Source organism: Rhinatrema bivittatum, chromosome 1 (assembly GCF_901001135.1).
Source record: "Rhinatrema bivittatum chromosome 1, aRhiBiv1.1, whole genome shotgun sequence".
NCBI classification, from domain to species: Eukaryota; Metazoa; Chordata; class Amphibia; order Gymnophiona; family Rhinatrematidae; genus Rhinatrema; species Rhinatrema bivittatum.
Window position 1 is genome coordinate 311,011,324 of NC_042615.1, and position 19,352 is coordinate 311,030,675.

General features: G+C 45.2%; 1 protein-coding gene across 1 annotated transcript in view; it reads left to right on the top strand.

Annotated features, from left to right (window-relative positions):
- The first annotated feature begins 15,534 nt into the window (after window positions 1-15,534).
- Window positions 15,535-19,352, top strand: part of LOC115089273 (alcohol dehydrogenase 1-like) — a 46,310-nt gene continuing 42,492 nt past the window's right edge. The window contains exon 1 of the mRNA XM_029597398.1: window positions 15,535-15,675. Coding sequence (XP_029453258.1) covers window positions 15,658-15,675 — 18 coding nt within the window. The 5' untranslated portion in view covers window positions 15,535-15,657. The remainder of the gene's footprint in view (window positions 15,676-19,352) is intronic.

The window sequence follows — 19,352 nt, forward strand, 5'->3', positions numbered from 1 at the left end:
AATAGATATTTTTCAAAAGGGTATGTAAATCTCATAATCTCCTCTGCTGGTGCCATTCTCTTTTTGGTCTGTATTCTAAATATTATTATTTGATTTTTGTCTTTAGATATTTTTTTATTTTATTTATTTATTTTATTTATTATTTTTATTATACCGAGTTTCATGATAGGAATCACATCAACCCGGTTTACAATTAACAATGTGAGTAAAGGCAGAGAGTAACATAGTAAAAACATTTCCCAATTCAACATCAAATATAGTATGAAACTTAAAAAATATTATAACAATATTTAGGATGTTGAGAAAGTTACAAAAAACAAGGAAAAATAACTAGGATCTGAAAGGGGGAGGAAATTGAATAAAGAATATTAACATTTTAGCCAACTGTTAAAATTGTTTAGTTCAAACCTTCCCTCCCAATGCAACATTGGCGAAACATGGTCCCATGTCAGGAGACAAAGTTAAATCTGAAAAGTTATCTTCACCTGGATTAAAATTGATTTTGTTTTCACAAGAATACCTGGTCTTCTTTTGACTCATCAGACCGATCACCATTCTTTGAAACACACATTTGCTCCTTACATTTGGTATTTGAGGTTGCTTTGCACTCCTTTCCATATTTTTGTGGTACTTTCATGACTCACTTTAAACACGTGTGTACCCCTTAATATTTAAAGGCCCTGCAGTGCATGCTTTTACAGATTGTATGAGAGTGAATGGATTTTGATCAAAGCTAGTGATGGCTTCCTCTTTGCTGCATAGCTAGCCTTTGACCTAAAGCATGTTTGCACAGGTGTTCTGGTATATTTTGACTCCAAACTCTGTAAGAACATAAGAACATGCCATACTGAGTCAGACCAAGGGTCCATCAAGCTCAGCATCCTGTTTCCAACAGTGGCCAATCCAGGCTACAAGTCCCTGGCAAGAACCCAAACACTAAGGCCTGGATTCACTATTCTCACAGAGAAAAGGTAAAAGGTGGTGCTATTGGGCACGAAATTGGCAGCGAAAAGGGTCCTTACCTTTTCGCCGTCAGCGATGTCTTTGCAGCATCCACCCCAGTGCCGCCCCGACTCCTCCCCTTCCAGTGCCAATGCCGCCCAGAACCCACCCCGATCTAGCTATCGCACGCGAAAAGGGCATAATCTGCATAATCTACATTGCAAGATCTTCGTAAACATTTTTTACATCTGTATTAATAAGAGATTGGCCTATATGTGCTACAATCCAAAGGATCTTTACCCTTCTTGTAGATAAATGTGACCAAGGCCTCCAAAAGCCTATTAACATACAATAGTAGAGGACAAGCCCAGAAAATTAAATAATTCACATAGGAACTTATCTAGTTGGAATCCATCTAGACCATGACTCTTCACAACCACCAGGTCCTTAATGGTATTAGACCCCTCCAGTTGACTAATGGGAACCTTTAGAGATTCCTACACCTCGGGCTACAACTTCAGAAGGGAGACAGAATCCATAAACTTCCCTATCTGTTCACCAGTGGCAGTCCCAGGTTCCTCATAAAGAGACTGGAAATGTTCCTGAAATAACCAAATCAAGAAGAAGACGACGCACAACACCTATTCGATCTTTTATAGGACTGATAAGCATCCCCCAACTTGAGCTGCATAGCTGGTTTCACAAGGAAAGATCCAGGCTTGTTTCCCTGTTTGTAGAATCTGTGTAGTGTAGTCTTGGCTTTCTCAATCTACTCCAGATGGGACAAATCAGAACCAACACCTGGACTGCCCTTCCAGAGGAGGTGCTGAGGATGAAAACAGTAAACAAATTCAAAATGGCATGGGTTAAACCCTGGATTCCTAAAGGCTAGAGTTTGGAAATGAAGAAAAGAAGCATGAGGTTAACCTGCATGGAGCGGCAGTTACTACTCTTAGCAGAGGGCATGGGGATTGCCATCCTTGGTGAATTAACCTTGATTCTTTTGATGCAACTGCAATATCGCTCTCTGCTTTGATGGCAGGTGAATGAGAAAAAGAGGACTTGGATTCAATTGACCGCCATAGCCGGGCCCCAAATTTTATGGTCCAGGGTATTGATACACAGACATTAGGAAGAAAGCACAGGACTGCTTCTACACAGAGTAGTAAAGCATGTTCAAACAGCATTGTCTGAATTATCAAGAAGACTGCTCACCTTGTAAAAATATTGCTAGCAGTAATTTTGTTATGGGCTTCACAGGTGCTTGGTTTTGATTGTAAATATCAATATCCTAACATAAGGCTTGGGTGTAACTGGCATGGAGCAGCAGTACTATCCTTCACATAAGACTTGGGGGTCACCTGCACAGAGCAGCAGTTACTACCATAAGAAACTTGCTGGGCAAACTGGATGGACCATTTGATCTTTTTCTGACATTATTACTATGTTACCACTTGCAGGGTTTTAAGCTTGTCCCTGGCCAAGGACCATTGTCTATATACCTGAGTGGAGCCACTCTGTTTATGCTTAGACTCTAAAATATGTGTCCATTGCATAAGGGCCTGCTGCTTTTGTACGTTTTGTTTTTTTAAGAAAACTGGCAAAGGTTATTATATGGCCTCAAAGTACAGTCTTTAATATTTCCCACCTAAGCAATGGATTATAATCTGCTATTGTTCTTGATTTTTTTGAGAAAAGATAAATTCAATATACAATTTGTCCTAGAACCACCACAATCTAAAACTGAAATGGTAAGTCAGATGGGGTGAGGATCAGAAAGAAAAAGGGGAGAATATCACGGTCAATAATTTTGGCTAGCACTATCGGGCAAAAAATAATCTATCCTGCTATGAGGACCCATGATGCAGTGAGAAAAAGTGTAGTCCTGGCTACTAGGAGATCACACCCTCCATACATCTTGTAACTCAAGAGCCTGAAGTCTAGTCTCGAGATTACCAGTTATGTGATGGCATAAGAGTAGCATGAGGGCAATCTAAAGTCGGCTGTAAAACAATATTCCAATCCCTAACCACAATCAAGGACGAGGTGAAATAGGTTCCCAGAGTTTGAAAAAACTATATGAAAAAACTTCATGATTGTAATTAAGGCCATAGACATTTACCAAGATAAGAGGCTTATCATATAAAGTACTCTCAAAGATAAGGTATCTGCCATCAGGGTCTTTGTAAGAATGATCCAGGACAAAGATAATGCTTTATGAATAAGAATACAAAGAACTCCACCCAATCTCTAGGTAACTTGGAGTGTTCCTCCTTAAGCAAATACATTTCTTGAAGAAAAACTATATGCATGTGTGTGTGTTGTCTCTAGAAAAATTGTAAAATCCTAGATCTCTTGATTGGGATAGAGATGCCTCTTGCATTTAAAAGTACTAACTTAATATCTAGACTCATGTAAAAGCCATGTAACCCTGGGGTTGGTTATTCCCAGATAGTGGTCTCAAGGTCATATCTGGAATCACAGTTGATGCGGGCTCCAACACCTATTAGGGTTTTAGCAATGGAGCCTTGGCTATGGGTCTACTCTAGGAAAGATGTAGCACTTATTTTATTTAAGGGACTTTTGTTTGGCTTCTGGATCCCTTGTTCAGACCTTGGGAATGTTGGTGGGTATGGGAAATGTCCTTTGGTGAGGAAGTTGAGTGGCGTGGTGCAAATGAAGTTGCAGGCAGAGTTGGATTTAGGTCGAATAGCGGGTCATTTTGTGGAACCACCATTGCGAAGAATGATTCTGTTCCCTCTGGCAGTTGTTCCCAAAAAGGAACCAGGTAAATGTAGGTTGATTCACAACTTATCTTTTCCTGAGGGAACTTCAGTGAATGATTTTTTCCCTAGGGAACTTTGCACTGTGCGGTATGCATCTTTTGCCTCGGAGGTTCAGTTTGCACATCGTGGTCATGGCGCATTTATGGCTAAGGTAGACATTGAGTCAGCATTTTAGCTATTATCTGTTCACCTGAACAGTTTTCATCTATTGGTGTTTCTTTTTAAGGGATGCTACTATTTCGATAAGTGTATGCTGATGGGTTGTTCCATTGCAGGTGCTTATTTTGAGATGTTCAGTACCTTTGTTCATTGGGTGGCGGAGAAGGAATCCGGGATGGTGAATATTGTTCATTACTTGGATGATTTTCTTTTTGTGGGGCAGGTGGAGTCTGTTGTTTGTGCTGAAATTATGCATTGTTTTTGAAGGTCACATCGGACTTTGGTATATCTATTGCTCAGAGAAAGACAGAGGGTCCATGCATGTCATTGGTATTTTTGGGTATTGTGTTAAATTTGGTTGATATGGTCTCCCATTTGCCTGTAGACAAGATGGTCAAGCTAAGGGAGCTTGTGGAAGTGGCACTGCATAGTATGAAAATGACTTTGTAGCAAATGAAGTCTTTAGTGGGGAGTTTGAATTTTGCTTGCAAGGTCATTCCTACGGGGCATGTGTTTTTGAGGAGGTGGCTATGTCTGGTATGACAAAAAAAATTCATCATATTCAAGTTCCTCAAAGAATGTGAGAGGACTTGGAGCTTTGGGTGAGATTTTTGGCCAAGTTCAATGGGACATCTTTGTGGCAGACTAAGGGGCAAATTTTCAAAGCTTACGCACGCCGAGCCTATTTTGCATAGGCCTGGCGATGCGAGCAAGCCCCAGGATGCACGTATGTCCCGGGGCTTGAAAAAAGGGGCGGGGTGGGGCGGTCCAGGGGTGGGGGCGGGGCTGGAGCCTCCAGGCACAGCGGCCATTTGCTGCTGTGCTCGGGATCACGTGCCGGCCGCCACCTATGCCTGCCCAGAGGCAGGCACAACTTCTAAGATAAAGGTAAGGGGGGGTTAGGTAGGGCTGGGGGGGCGGGTTAGGTAGCACAAGGGAAGGAAAGTGGGGGGACGGAAGGAAAGTTCCCTCTGAGGCCGCTCCGATTTTGGACTAGCCTTGGAGGGAACAGAGGAAGGCTGCGTGGCTAGGCGCGCACAAGTTGCACAATTGTGCACCCCCTTGTGCTCGCCGACCCTGGATTTTATAACATGCACGCAGCTGTGCGCGCATGTTATAAAATTGGGCGTACATTTGTGCGTGCCGGGTTGAGCGCACAAATGTACTCCCGCACGTACCTCTTAAAATCCGGCCCTAAGGCTTTATCTAATCATGATTTGGAACTATTCATGGATGCTGCTGGTACTTGTGGTTTTGGGTTTTATTGCCAGGGGTCTTGGTGAGCTGAGAAGTGGAAAGTGGCTGGTGTCACTAAGAATATTACATTCTTGGAATTGTTCCCAGTTGTGGTGGCATTGGATTTGTAGGGCTCTAGGCTACAGAACAAAAAGGTGGTTTTTTGGTGTGATAATTTGGGAATAGTTGAGGTCATCAATTAAAGAGCAGCAAAGTGTGTGTTGGTTTCTGACTTGTTGCGGGAATGCAGTGTATGTCATTAAATATTACTGTTTGGGTGCATCATGTGCACGGCGCAATTAATACTGCTGATTCTCTTTCTCGTTGCAAGTGGGTGCAGTTCCGGAAGCTGGCTCCAGAAGCAGAGGATGAAGTAGGCATGCCACGAGCGGAGGCTGTCCTGCTCACGGCAGCATCTCTGCCTGAACTCCTGCTTCTCCCCTTGCAATCCTGGGACAGGGTCACAGACTCTGTAACTCTGGAGAAGAAGCCCCAGACCAATGATATTACAATACTAAGGGAAATAAATCACAAATCGGTTCCCCAATATACACAATCACCCCACACAAAAGGAGAACCTTAACTATTAATCTCATATATAATTTTAAAAAACATTTATTAAGAAGAATACATCTTAATACAACCCCCTAAATACATACAATATAATGACGAAGATCTTCGTTTCACCTGTCAAGCAGGCTTCCTCAGGGGAAAAACTTCTAATATCCCATGTGAGTTCAACAACAGAACATCACAATTGTTTGTTTCCAAACCACGAATTTCTTAAAGAATTTAAATTCACTTCATCTTCAACAATTCTTATAGCGATTTCTCAAACGGTCACGAAACTTCACAAACCGGAAGTGACATCACCACTTCTCCTGCTGAAAGGAAGTGGTGATGTCACTTCCGGTTTGTGAAGTTTCGTGACCGTTTGAGGAATCGCTATAAGAATTGTTGAAGATGAAGTGAATTTAAATTCTTTAAGAAATTCGTGGTTTGGAAACAAACAATTGTGATGTTCTGTTGTTGAACTCACATGGGATATTAGAAGTTTTTCCCCTGAGGAAGCCTGCCAGACCAATGATAGGCAGGGCTTTTAGAACCTTCTCCCGAATTGTGAGAAATGACTCCAGGTGTTGCTATTTCAATAATATGGCAGGAGATTAAAATACAATCTTAATGATATTATCCATGCTGCAATTCGCTGCTAGACACAGTATAATACACTGACAGACTGAGCCATTCCTTCCGCTTCCCTTTTTCCTTTAGTAAACCACAGCATGCATCTGCAAAGAGCAGACAGCTACAGCTAAGGTGGCACATGGACCCTCCCACCCCCTCCCCCCTTTTCCTTGGCTTGGTATTGAATACCTGCATAAAAACTCTTTTGTGATACTTGAAACCATTGTCTAGGCTTGTTGGACCCCAAGAGCAAAGAAATACTGGCCTCTCCGTAACAAGAGGCATAGAACCGAAAACTGCCCAGCCTGTGACGCATTTCCCTTTTTCTGCAGGAGCCGTGAGAGGTCAAAATGTCAAATTAAGAAATCTGCTCTTAGTTTTGCTGAGTATTAAGGAATAAAGTGTAAAATGCCGAAGAAGCAACCCCTCTGGGAACCCCCCTTGCTTGCTTAAGGTTTTGTGCAGAAACAACAAATTAGAGCAGCCTGCCACGCGTGGCAAGAAATAGGATAGGGCTAAAATGCTGACCGCGGGGATTGGCTGAAGGGTATATAATCTGTGAGCTGATCAATGTAAAGCATGACCACTGTTTTGTGGTCACCCGGCTTGCAAGTTCGTAACAATAATTAAGAATTGTTTCACCAAACTTTTGTGTTCACTATATAATTTTCTAAGACGGTGCAACACCGTTTCTTACAAAACCAAGCCCAAAGAGGCTGTAATAAGCTGTCAAAGAGTGTGGGTAGCACCCTCTGACCCAACAATGACCTTTACTCACTGGAACCTTCCCAGCTCCACTAACTCAAACCTATAGGATTTCCCTTAGGAGGAAAATCACCAACTTAACACAAAACATTCTCATTGTATGAACTTTACACACTTTTGGGCTGATGCAATACCATGTGCTGCGAGCAGACCATGGCTCAATGCTTGATTGGACGTGCGTTTTGGGCGCGCATCCATAACCCCCGATTCAAAACAGGGGTCAGTGCTTCCAAAACGCGTATCCAATCAAGCACGTAGGTAATAGCGCTCATCACATGTAAATTCATTTTGATAAGGCTATTAGCTATTCTTCCCCTCCGAGGCAAAAAACAAAAAAATGTGTGCCCGACGCGCACATTTTTACTCTCCAAAATTAACGCCTAACCTGGAGCAGGCATTCATTTTTAAAGAGCCCAAAATGTGTACAGAAAAGTAGAAAATACTGCTTTTCTGTACTTCCTCCAACTTAATATCGTGGCAGTCAGGTTAGGAAAAGGGGTGCTCAATTTTACGAGCATCTGTTTTCTTAACCTGTAGGAAAACAGATGCTTGTTAATTGAGCGTCTGTTTTCCTAACCCGCTGACAGCCACCCTTCCTGGGCACCCACTGCTGAGGAGGCTCTAGGGGCGCACAATCTCCCCTAGCACCTTCTTTTTACTGTGACAACCCATTTGCATATTGCAACGGGTGCCCCAGAGAGGTCGATCAGCATGCATTAGGAGAGTAGGCGCTCAATCATGAGTGCCCAATTTCCACACATGAATATTGCATCGGCCTGATTCTGTAGCACACAGGTGTTACACTTCAAACATGTTGGTCCCCTGTAGTCTCACATTGTTCTCGTGAGACTGAGCATAAGATTTCAGGTATACCAGCACAGCTCAGACTTGCAAGAGTCATCAGGTGCCTGCAAGAGCACTTCTGGGAGATTTGCTGAGGTGGAGAAGGCAGGCAGTCTGAGTCTGAAGGTCAGCTGGAGGTTCAGGGCCTGAAGCTGGAGACTTACCTGGCAGCTGGGAGCCCAAAGTTCATGAGGAGGGGGTACAAGGCTGAAAGCTGCCTAGGAGCTTGGGCCCTGAGGTAGACTGGGGTTACAAGGCTGAAGGCTGCCTAGTAATTGGGGGCTGAAGGCTGGCTGGGAGTCTGAGGCTAATTTGAGTGGAGTGGGGAGGAGTCTGAGGCTGGCTGAGAGCTGAGGGTCTGAAGCTAACTGGGGGTTGGGGGTCCTGAGGCTAATTGATGGTGGGGGGGACCAAGGCTGGAGGCTACTGGGAACTGAGGGTCCAAGGCTGGAAGCTGGCTGAGGGTCTGAGGATAGATGGGGGTTGGGGGTGAAAAACTGGAGGCTGGCTGTGTGTAGGACTGAGTAAGGGGAGGATGAGGCAGGCAGGTGGGTTGTTGGTAGGGATGGCTGACAAAAGGAGCTAACTTGCAGGCTGAGAGGAGCCAAGCTGGTTGGCTGATGGAGAGGACATTGTTGGTTGTAGACATGCCGGCTGGGGTGGCAGAGTTAGTTGGTTATAGGGAATGACGGACGGAGGGCAGGCTTGGGCACAGTGAAGAGGGCTGGCTGTGTGTGTATGAGAGAAAGAGAGTACTTACAGGGTTAGGGATGAGAGAGAAAGAGGATAGAGAAGGGTGGGAATGGAACAGGACCAAAGTAGGAGCTGGGGATACCTTCCTCCCTTCCCTCAATCAGGATGTCGCTTTGAACCTGAAAACCTCTCTCCCTTTCTTTTTTCCCATTTCAGATTTTTTTCTTTCTCTCTCTTCCTCCCTCCATATACTCTTCTTTCCCCATCCCCTTCTCTTCCTATCCCCAGTTCTCTCCCCATCCCTGATTTTCTGGTAAGACAGAGGAAGGAGGGGAGAAGCTGCAGGGTATGGAGGAAAGAGAGAGAGGTGGGGGGGTGTTATTTTGTGGTCAATAAGCCCCTGTTGCTGTTCTTTTGGGTGTTGGGGTGAGTGTTATGTACAAATTACTCCCCCCCCCCCCCCCCCATTATTCACAAGAATAATGATAGGAGCTCGACAGCGCCAACATAACACTCCACACTCTCTAGAACAGGGATGGGTAAACTATGGCCAGCAGGCCAAATCCGGCCCATCATCAGCTTTCTTCCGGCCTGCCAATCTATTTCAAATTTGTATTATATGCGGCCCACTCGATATCGGGCCCTGAATGGTGCGCTGGGGCGGTTCCCACCCCTGCCAGCAGGAAGAGAACCCGTCTGCTCACGGCGCAGACCCCATGGCACAACTTGCTGGCAAGGTTCCCACCTTTTGCCAGCAAGAACAGGCCCCATGGTGCCATGTTGTGATGTGCTGGCAGAGTTTCCACTCCCCGCATTATGTGTGGCCTGCGTGATGTCAGGCCCTGAATGGTACGCTGGTGGAGTTTCCACCCCTGCCAGCAGGAAGAGGACCCATCTGCCTCATGACACATTGAATTATATGCTTTCGAGGTTCCCACCCCTGCCAGCAGGAAAAGACCCATCCTGCATCATGACACATTGGGATACATTGGAAAAGTTCCCACCCCCTGCCAGCAAGAAGGCTGACACCATGGTATGGTTTGCTGGCAAGGTTCTCACCTTTCGCCAGAAGGAACAGGCCCCACAGTGCTGATGTTGTGACGTGCTGGCAGAGTTCCCACTTTCCACCAGGAAGAAGAGGCCCTGTAGTGTGGTGGGCCCAGAACTGACCTGCCAGCGGGCTTCTATCACCCAGCCAGTAGGAAGAAGACGACAAGAACCCTGGCAGGAAGGGTGAGTCCCATAGTGGGTTGGGATGGGATGGGAAAGGAAGGGAAGGGAAGTGGTAAGAGTCGGGGTGCCTGAAGGGAGAGAAGGAAAGGGACTGAATGGGGAGGGGGAAGGATGTATAACAGGGAAGGGAGTGAATGAGAGGAGGGCGAAGGTGTGTGACTGAGAAGGAAGGGAGTGGGGCAAGGGAAAGTGACTGAGAAAAAAGGAAGTGAGTGGGAAGGAGCCAGCTTGACTGAGAGGGAAGGAAGAAAGTGGGAAGAAGGGAGAATGACTGAGTAGGAAGGAGGGAGAATGACTGAGTGTGAATGATGGAGAGTGTCAGAGGAAAGGAAGAGAGTGGCGAGGAGGAAAAGTGACTATGAGGGAAGGGAGTGGGAAGGAGGGTGAGTGAGAGGGAAGGGAGGGGAAGGGAGTGAAGAGTGAATAACAGAGGGAAGAGAAGAGGGTGAGTGGGAGTGGGAGGGTTGAGTGGGAGGGTGAGTGACTTACTGAAAGGGGAGAGAAGGGAAGTGGATGAATGACTGAAAGGTAAGTGAGAGGGAGGGGGGAAGGAAAAAGTGGAAGAAGGAAATGAGAAGAGAAGGTAGAAGCATTTGTGAGTATGTGCATAGGAGAGAGAGAGAGGAGAAAATATGTGTTCTCTCCATCTCCCCTCCACTAATCCAATCTGAGGTGACTGGAAATAAAAAATTTATAGGTATTGAGAAAGGGAAATTTTTATCCTTATTAGTTTTAATTATTGGGTGTTATGACTGCTGTTTTTGTTATGGTTAATGGTGTTTGGGTGGATCCTTGGACACTGTGGCAGCTGACCACGCCCACGGGGGGCAGTCCCGTGAGGGACCACGGTGTCAGGCTAAACTCCGGACAGACAAACACAGAATTGAATCTTTATTTAAACAGGTTTGAGTAACCACCAGAGGTGGAAGTAGTGAGTAGTGGTTGTAGAGCCCGGCTGGGCACGTCTCTCACAGAATGCTGGAACAGCGGATCCTCTGCAGGGCAGTGCTGTAGTGGAAAGAGACTGAGAGTTATGAGCACAAAAATGAGAATAGCATAGAGTCCTAATGATGAAATAGGAGAGCTCCGAGACAGGGAGAGCAGGCCCTCGAGGAGTGAGTACCTGATCCCTTAGAGCAGAGAGACTCAGTTGTATTGTACTCACTTGCAGTAACAGAGATTCCACTAGATGAGAGGTCTGGCACCGGAGCAGAGGGCAGGCCCTCGAGGAGCGAGTACCTGGTTCCAGTGAAGCAGTACTGTGGATAGAGATGGTTACTGTACTCACTGATGGTAGCTGTAGGTAGTTCTTCCAAGTAGAAGGTAGAGGTTGCAGGCAGCGACTCAGGGATCATGGGCCCTCGAGGAGCGAGTACCGGTTTCCTGATATCACCTGAAAGAAGCAGAGAGGCCCCCGAGGAGCGGATACCCCGTTAGTGACCCCGAAGGGTAGTAAGAGTTCCAGATAGCGCTGGAGTGGCAGAGTAGCTTAGGAAAGGAGAGTGATTCCCATCTGTACGAATCCTGTTGCTAACTCAACGAGCTAGCAAATACTGTAGGCAGACATACCCGGAAATCGTGACCTCAGAACAGGGGGACGCCCCTGAGGTTCGCGCCAACGTAGAGTTAAAGATGAGGGCGGCGAGTGAACGCGTGCCCTAGAGGTGCCTTGAAGGAGAATGACGGGAGGCAGCACCAAAGCCGGTCCGGGGACGCCGGAGAGGACGGCAAGCAGATGCCGCCGCGGCCATCAGTCCAAAGTGAGCGGGAGGAGCCGCAAGTAGAGAGAGGTAGGCGGGGTGAAGCCGTCGAAGACCGACGGATGCAACAGTTTTGAAATATTTAATTGATTTTTGGGAAACATTTAATTTGTTTTATTCTTGTTCTTAATTATTAAATGTTCTATTCTTCATCTGTTTTGAAATATTCTTTTTTTATTATGGTTTATTCACTGTTATGATTAATGATTTATATTTCTTGATTTTGTTGTATGAGGAATGATGTGATATTTCTGTTTTTGCATTATTGCACTGCATATGAGTCTGGCTTGTAGTGGTTTCCAATTCAGTTTTTTGTCTGCAAGATTCTATTTATACTTTATGGCTTTTTATTCTTATTTGGTGAGGATCTGTCTGTGTTCTGCAATTGTGACCGAGGTGGCGTAGTCTGCTAGCTGGGAAAATGCCTTGTACCTCTTGGTTTGAAGGTCTTGCTGATTTTGTTAGAGGCTGGGATCCCTGACTGAACTGTGCCTAAGCTGCTAAAACTCATTGTGCATAAGCCTGCTGGATACTGAAATGCCTGCAGCAATTGCTGGGGGGGGGGGGGGGGGGGTTGGTTATCCTGTCGAGGAGCTCCAAGGGGGACCCCCACCCCTCCCACCCACACGGCACTCGTTGCTGTCGATAACTTGTAATGTGGCCCCAGCACAAAAAAAAAAGTTTGCCCACCCCTGCTCTAGAAGAATGAAGATGAGAGCTTGGTTTAAGCATGGGAGGAGATGTATTCCTGTTTTCAGTTTTCCAGTTTTGCATTGCATGCAGTGGTTTTGTGGGTTTCCATTTCAGTTTTTGCCTGCAATTTGTAATTTATAGATCTACTTTTGTGATCTGCTGGGTACTAGTGATCCTGATTAGCCACTTGCAGAGACAGGATCCTGGGCTTAATGGACCTTTGATTGACCCAGCATGACATTTCTTATTTTCTTATGTGATTTATTTATTTATTTATTTAACAGTTTTTTATACCGACCTTCATAGTAAATAACCATATCGGATCGGTTTACATTTAACATAGGGTATAACTGAAGGAACAATTCAGGTAAACAATAAATAACCATAGATAGGAATAAGTCACAGTTACAATCAACGGGAGTCAAGAACTTGGAAGCTTAAAACAAGCTGGAAGGAAGATAAAGGCAAGTATTAATTATGAAAGATACGATAGAGAGAACGGGTTAAAGCTTGAAAGTGCTTTAACCTGGAGGTACCAGAGTCCATAGTTCATGAAAATAAATGACAAGGCCGGATGAGAGTGATCAACTATTCTGTATTTGGTAAAGGGATGTCTGTGTGCTGCAGGTGTGATCGAGCATTGCATTTTCTCAACAGAAGGTATAATGGTGTTCTAGGGTCTGGTGTACTATTTCCAATGCTGCCTTTTCATAGGTGGGGTCATTGCTGTTGGAGTCCTGTTAGTGCTGCTATAGTATGGCAGATTTGCTATATATGCGCTGAGTGCTTTGTAAAAAATATTTTGTAAAGGCTTTTGTATTATTTCACAACGTATCTGATAGTGGAAGGAGCTTGTGTTATTGTTACTTAGGTGGAACCAGAATTTGAATTTGATTTTGCATGGTGAGGTGTATGGGGAGATTGGGGGGGGGGGGGGGTGCTGCTATGGATACAGAATATATATTTACAAAACTGGAGATACAGGAATTATATCTGGTTTGTCTTACATATGCAATGACAAGAATGATCCTCACTCGTAAGCCAGGGAATGTTGGGTATGGCCTCAGTATCTCTGATTTACTGCTAGTGCCTTCTTAATACTTGCATTGTGCCACATGACTTTTTTTTTCTGAAGCTTGTACAGAGTAATGCATACAGGCAAAATATGGAGGGGAACTTGGGAGTACTTAATATTAGAATCAGGTGAGTGGTGCCAAAACAATTAGGACTATTGCTGTATGGAGGAACCGGTGTGGAACATAGTCCCACCACTTCTTTTCAGATTTAAGAGGTAGAGCAGCAGGAGCGTTCTGCTGAGGCCCTCGCCTTCAGAGCGCCTGCCGGGAAGAGGAGGAGAGTGGAGCAGTCCAAGCAGAAAACAGACGCTACTCCCTAACCCAGATCTTTACCTCCTGTTTCCCCCTCCTCTCCGCTTCTACAGAGAACAGGAGGAGGAGGAGGAGTGATACTGAAGCGGTTACTGCGGGGCAGAAAAAAATTATAGAGGATGAATTAGCGCAAATTTGAAACTTATGTGCAATAGTGGCAGTTGTCAAGGCTTCGACACTGGCCTTGAAGAGCACTACAGCTCATGCATTTCAAAAGCTGTGCTGATTCAACCTGTTTTTGTTCTGTTATCCCGGACTTAATTTCTGGCGGACCAACCCAGAATGGCATATTCTGCCACCTTTTATCCAGGACGCAAGGAGACAGGGTAGAGCTGGTGGGGTAACTCGGTTCTGGCTCCCCATTGGGGTTGCAGGACCGGACACTTCGGGGGGGAGGGGGGTGCATGGGGGCTGTCCGGCCGCAGCCTTGCCCTCCCCAAATCAAGCGTTGAGTTTTTCCCTAGGCAGATTCTGCCTGCCTGTCTTTGGGGCTCGGGTTCGACTCCCCATCTTCCTCTGCGACTCCTGGGAGGACAGCGTGAAGCAGCAAGTGCCGCAGAGCTGTGGGAGAGGCAGGGGAGGAGAAGAGTCAAAGTGAGCCCCGAAAACAGGCAGGTGATTGGAGCGCCGGTGGGGGGTAAATCGGTCCCAGCTCCCTGCAGAAACGGAGCAGAGCCGGCGGTGGCAGGTTCATTTCTGGCCCTCCTGGCCCCAGAGAAAGCAGATCAGAGGGCTCGCCGCAGCCACACGGGCCTTGATTTCTGCGCAGTTTCCTTGCACAATTGATAGGCAGGGCCACGATGGAGGATGGGAAAGGGCTAAGAGACAGGAGCTGAGTGCCTGTCAGCCCCACTGCTTCTGCTGCCGCTGGATGTGTTCACATATATATATGCGTGTGTGTGTGTGTGTGTGTGTGTGTGTGAAGCAGAGTTCCCGTGTGTGTGTGTGTGTGTGCGTGTGTGTGTGTGTGTGTGTGTGTGAAGCAGAGTTCCCGTGTGTGTGTGTGTGTGTGCGTGTGTGTGTGTGTGTGTGTGTGAAGCAGAGTTCCCGTGTGTGTGTGTGTGTGCGTGTGTGTGTGTGTTTGTGTGAAGCAGAGAGTTCCCGTGTGTGTGTGTGTGTGTGTGCGCGTGTGTGTGTGTGTTTGTGTGAAGCAGAGAGTTCCCCTCGGCCCCTCCTCCTCCTCACGCAGGTCACACCCAGCCCCAGCCCCGCTGTCTCCCACTTCGCCTCCCCCCCCCCTCCACCTCCCCCCGCACCCGCTCCACAGTTCCATTTCTTTTTTGCCTACAAATGAAGTCCTGATCTTTAGGCCACATTTTTTCTGGTCGCTGATTACATCTCTTGGTACTTGATGATCTTCTCTCTCACCACACGGTACAGAGGAGTCACTTAGTACTGACACTTCTATTAGTAATGCTGTTTTTGTCGTTTTCTCCTTTGCCACTATGTGTGGCTTTCTAGCTTCAAACATTTTATTGGTTGGTCTGGGAATGAATAAGTATACTGTATGATTTATGCAAAGAATATATGTAAGAAAGAACGACTAATTGTACTAAATATTAGAAACTGGCAGTGGAATCTTGGGGGTGGAGCTGGAGGCAGAGTTGGGCGGAGCTTGTCCCCGTCCCCCCCCCACCTCCAAAAAAGGGATTCTGCTGCTCCTGTCTGAAACTCTTATCTGAGTGTGTTTCAACAATAATGTATCATGCTTCACAGTTGTACCTTTGAACAAGTTACTTTCTGGTGCATGTGCAGATGAATTGCTAAGCAGGTTCTTTTTCTCTGTCAGAAATAGGGGAAGGTAGGGCTGGGAACCAGGGAGGCTGAGTGCAGATTCTAAATGATGCCTCGAAGGGGTGGGATTTGTAGGTGGGATTAGTTTACAGAGCAAACTGTAGCTGCAGTCAGTAGGCAGGATTTCCAGCATTTAAAGGAGAGCTGTGCCAGGGCTGGGTCAGCAAAGGAAAAGATAACATGGCAACTGCTGGGAAAGTAAGTACAGAAGTCTAACAATCTCTTGAAACATGTTTGTACGCAGGTTAAAATATAAATGAAGCAAAGAGATTGCATTACCTGTAAAAAGGGCATCTCCCTTATGCTGAAAGAGCAGATTATCTCAGCTACAAAGCATTTCTTTCTAATGCAATCTAGTCTGTTCTGCAGCACTAAATGAACCTAAATTCAGCAATGAAGTATTTTTTCAGAAAAAGAAAAAAAAATACATTTAAAGGAATGAGGAGGGAATCTTCCTGGCTCTGAAGTTTGCAACTTATACTTTTTAAAGAGATCTCTTTCTGCATGAATAATGTCTTATTAGGGCTCATTTTGAAATAATGCATGGGAGCTTTTAGGTTTTAGCATGCATGCTTTACGTTCATTTTCAAAGAAAAAACAATGTGGGTAGGATCTTTTGGAAAAGTAGTGTAAAAGTATGCAATGTTGAACTCTTCTGTGTGCTTTGCACCTATTATTTTGTGCAGGTGACCAAGAAGGGGAAAATAATGTGCTTCCTTCTTTGGAAACTGGCAGGCACTCACAGGATTATCCTAATATCCTCCCCCGACTCCATCACATCTCCTGGGTGAAAAACTGCCCTTCCCAAGTTTCTAAAGAAAAAAATGTTATGCAGAAGGACAAATGCATTGTGAAGCTTAGAGTAGCAATGCCATTCATAATAATGATAATATAAAGTCACAGAATACGTGAATACATTCACTTTTAATCAACTAATTTAAATAAGACTAGAAGAAAAAGTGAAAGGAGCATCTTGGAATGTACCTAACTATGTTGATGTACCTGAAACTCAAAGTTATTCCCAAGTTATTTTTTTTTTCTTTAAATGTTTTAGAATTCAATTATTTCAGTGAACAGGGCTATAAAAATGTATGAAATATATTTAAAAAAGAAACAATTGTCTTGAAACTATTGTATATTGTGCACATGAGAACATATAGAGATGCATATATATATATATATATATATATATTCCTATTAATGAGGACTGCATAATACTAAAACAACAAAAAATGTTTTATTTATTTTAATATTAACACAGAATTAATGACAATTAACCCTTTATTAAAAAATATAGCTCAAACATCTTTTCATACAAAAGCAATTATCAAAAAAATGTCCATAATGATCTATTAAGATGTCACACTAAAAATGTCCCCCTATATAGACCTATAGAGCAGTACTTCCATAGGTGTTTAACAATAAACAGTGTTTTCATCCAAATCAAGTGCATTGTTGGTTAAAGAAGGCACAATCAAATTCCAAATAATGGATGTAGTGATGTCAAGATAAACATTCCAGACAATCTTCTATCTTCTATTTTGTCATTTTAGTATTGTGCGGTCCTCATTAATAGGAATATATTCTGTCATAGGTGGGGACTATTGACTTAAAGACTTTTTCTGTCTGATTTATATATATACATACACACCCAAACACACACCCATTATATATGTAAAGGGCTTCATTTGTGGAAATAAAGAAAGTGGAACTGAGGGAAGGGAGGTGGTATAGGGCAAGATATATATAACCAGGCCAAGTGTTCAGACTCCTCTTCACCCACAAGTGCTCCAATGGTGAGTGGAGGGCAGCTGGAATATAGGCACTGGTGGGGGCTGAAGATTGAGGATCACTGGATAAGGAGGAGAAGGAAAGTAGAGAGAACAGGACCTTTTCTCTCTACCCCTCTCTTCTTCCTCCTCCTCTCTGCCCTGGTGATCCTGGTTCTCCTTTTCCAGTTTCCCCCAATGGATTCTCCCATAGTCCTTTTCCCTCCCAGTGGTTCTAGAGCCCCAGTTCTCATCCCCAATCCTTCATAGTCTTCACTCCTCCCACCCCCCTCCAGCAACTGTCTTCCTCTCCCATCCATGGGCCTCCTCTTCAGGCTGGAATTAGCCACCTCTCCTCTAGGTTGGGATATAAGGGCAGACTGCTTTTTGCCTCCTTGGGGAGGAAGGAAGGGAACAGCACTGTGTGCTCTCTTCACTCACCCACTTCGAGCCCCTTCCCACCCCCCCCCCCCCCCCCCCCCCCACTCATTCACTCTTTCCCTGTCCCCCCTCCGATCACTTCACTCACAGACTGCCTCTCTATCTCACACTGCGGTCCTTCTGATCCCTTCATGTACTCCCTATACCACCTTCAATTCCTTCACTCACTTTCACCTCGCTTTCCCCCACACAACCCACAACCCCACCAATCTCATCATTCACACATTTACTCTCCCATATCCCTCACCCACTTGGCCTTCCGTCCCCCCTTCTCCTCATACACTTTTGCCCCCTCACATTCCCTTACTTACTCTCTTCACCCTCCCTCTCCTTCCCCTCCCTCAGTTCCCTTCAGTTACTGTCCTCTCCAATCTCCTTTCTCACACTCCTGTCCCTTCCCCTCCCCCACTGATGTGTCAGGTCTAGAGGAGACAGCGCAAAAAAGCAGCAGCAACACCAGGGAGCTGACACACCCAACAGTGGCAGAAGTAGTGGGGCTGACAGGCAATTCACCCCATGTGTCTTTGACCTTGGCTGTTCTCCCGCATGGCTTCCTCAATACTGCATTGCAAATCAAAGCCATGTATCTGTCCCCCATCTCACGCTAAACAGCTCCAATGCTTGCTTTCTGCTCTTCTCTGCCTCGTCCAGGGGCTGAGAGGCCAGAAATGATTCACACTGCCCCAAAAGAGGAAGAAGAATGTCGTCCTGGGTCATTCTGCCAGAAATTAAGCCCTGAGTAGCAGAAGCAAATAGGGGGCTGAATCTTTGACAAATAGCATTATTGCACACCTGTTTCAGTCTTGTACTATATTCAACCCCTTTTTGTGTCTGTTCTTTGCTCTTCAGTGTCTGCTATAGGATCATCCCCCCCTTCTTCCTGTTCCAAACAGAGTAATAGGGGAAGGAGGAATAACAGGGGAGGAGTGGCTGTTCTCTGCTCTGTCTGCTCCCATTCACCCCTCTCCTCCTCTTCCCTGCAGCTTTGCCTGGAGAAGCAGGCACGGAACAGAACACCCCTGTTGTTCTGCTTGTTAAGTCTGAAAGCCCCCTAACCTAAGCTTCCTATGTGCCAACCTGGAGTTTGGTTTCTTTGTTTAGGGCTTCAAGGATCAGCTTGGGATAATTTGCAGTTTGATTGTTGCTGAGAGTTTCTGAGTATGGGCTGGGCATTTACCTCTTTAGACATGTTTGGTGTTAATATTTGCTACTGAAACAAAACAAATATGACCCCTTTTTTTTTGTTTTAATTGGGTGACCAGAGAACTAGATCAAGGGCATACAGTGGGTGTGGTATATTTGACTTTCAGCAAAGTTTTGGACACTGTGCCGCCAAGAGGTGAGTTCCAAGGTGGGTGACTGGGATAGAAAGCAGCTGATTGTGATAGACAACTGTGGGTAACAGTGAATGGAGTTCATGCCAAGGAAAGAGTGGATATCTTTGGAGTTCCTTAGAGTCTGGTCCTTTTCAATAATTTCATGAGCAATATTGTAGAGGAGTTAATAGGAAAATGTGGCTTTTTGTAGATGACACCTAGATCTGCAATAGAGTGAATATCCCTGAGGAATTAGACAAAATGAGGACTGATTTAGGAAGGCTTGAGTAGTAAAATGCCTGTCTTTTAAGATTCATTGCAAAAAAAATAAATAAAAATAAAGGAGCAG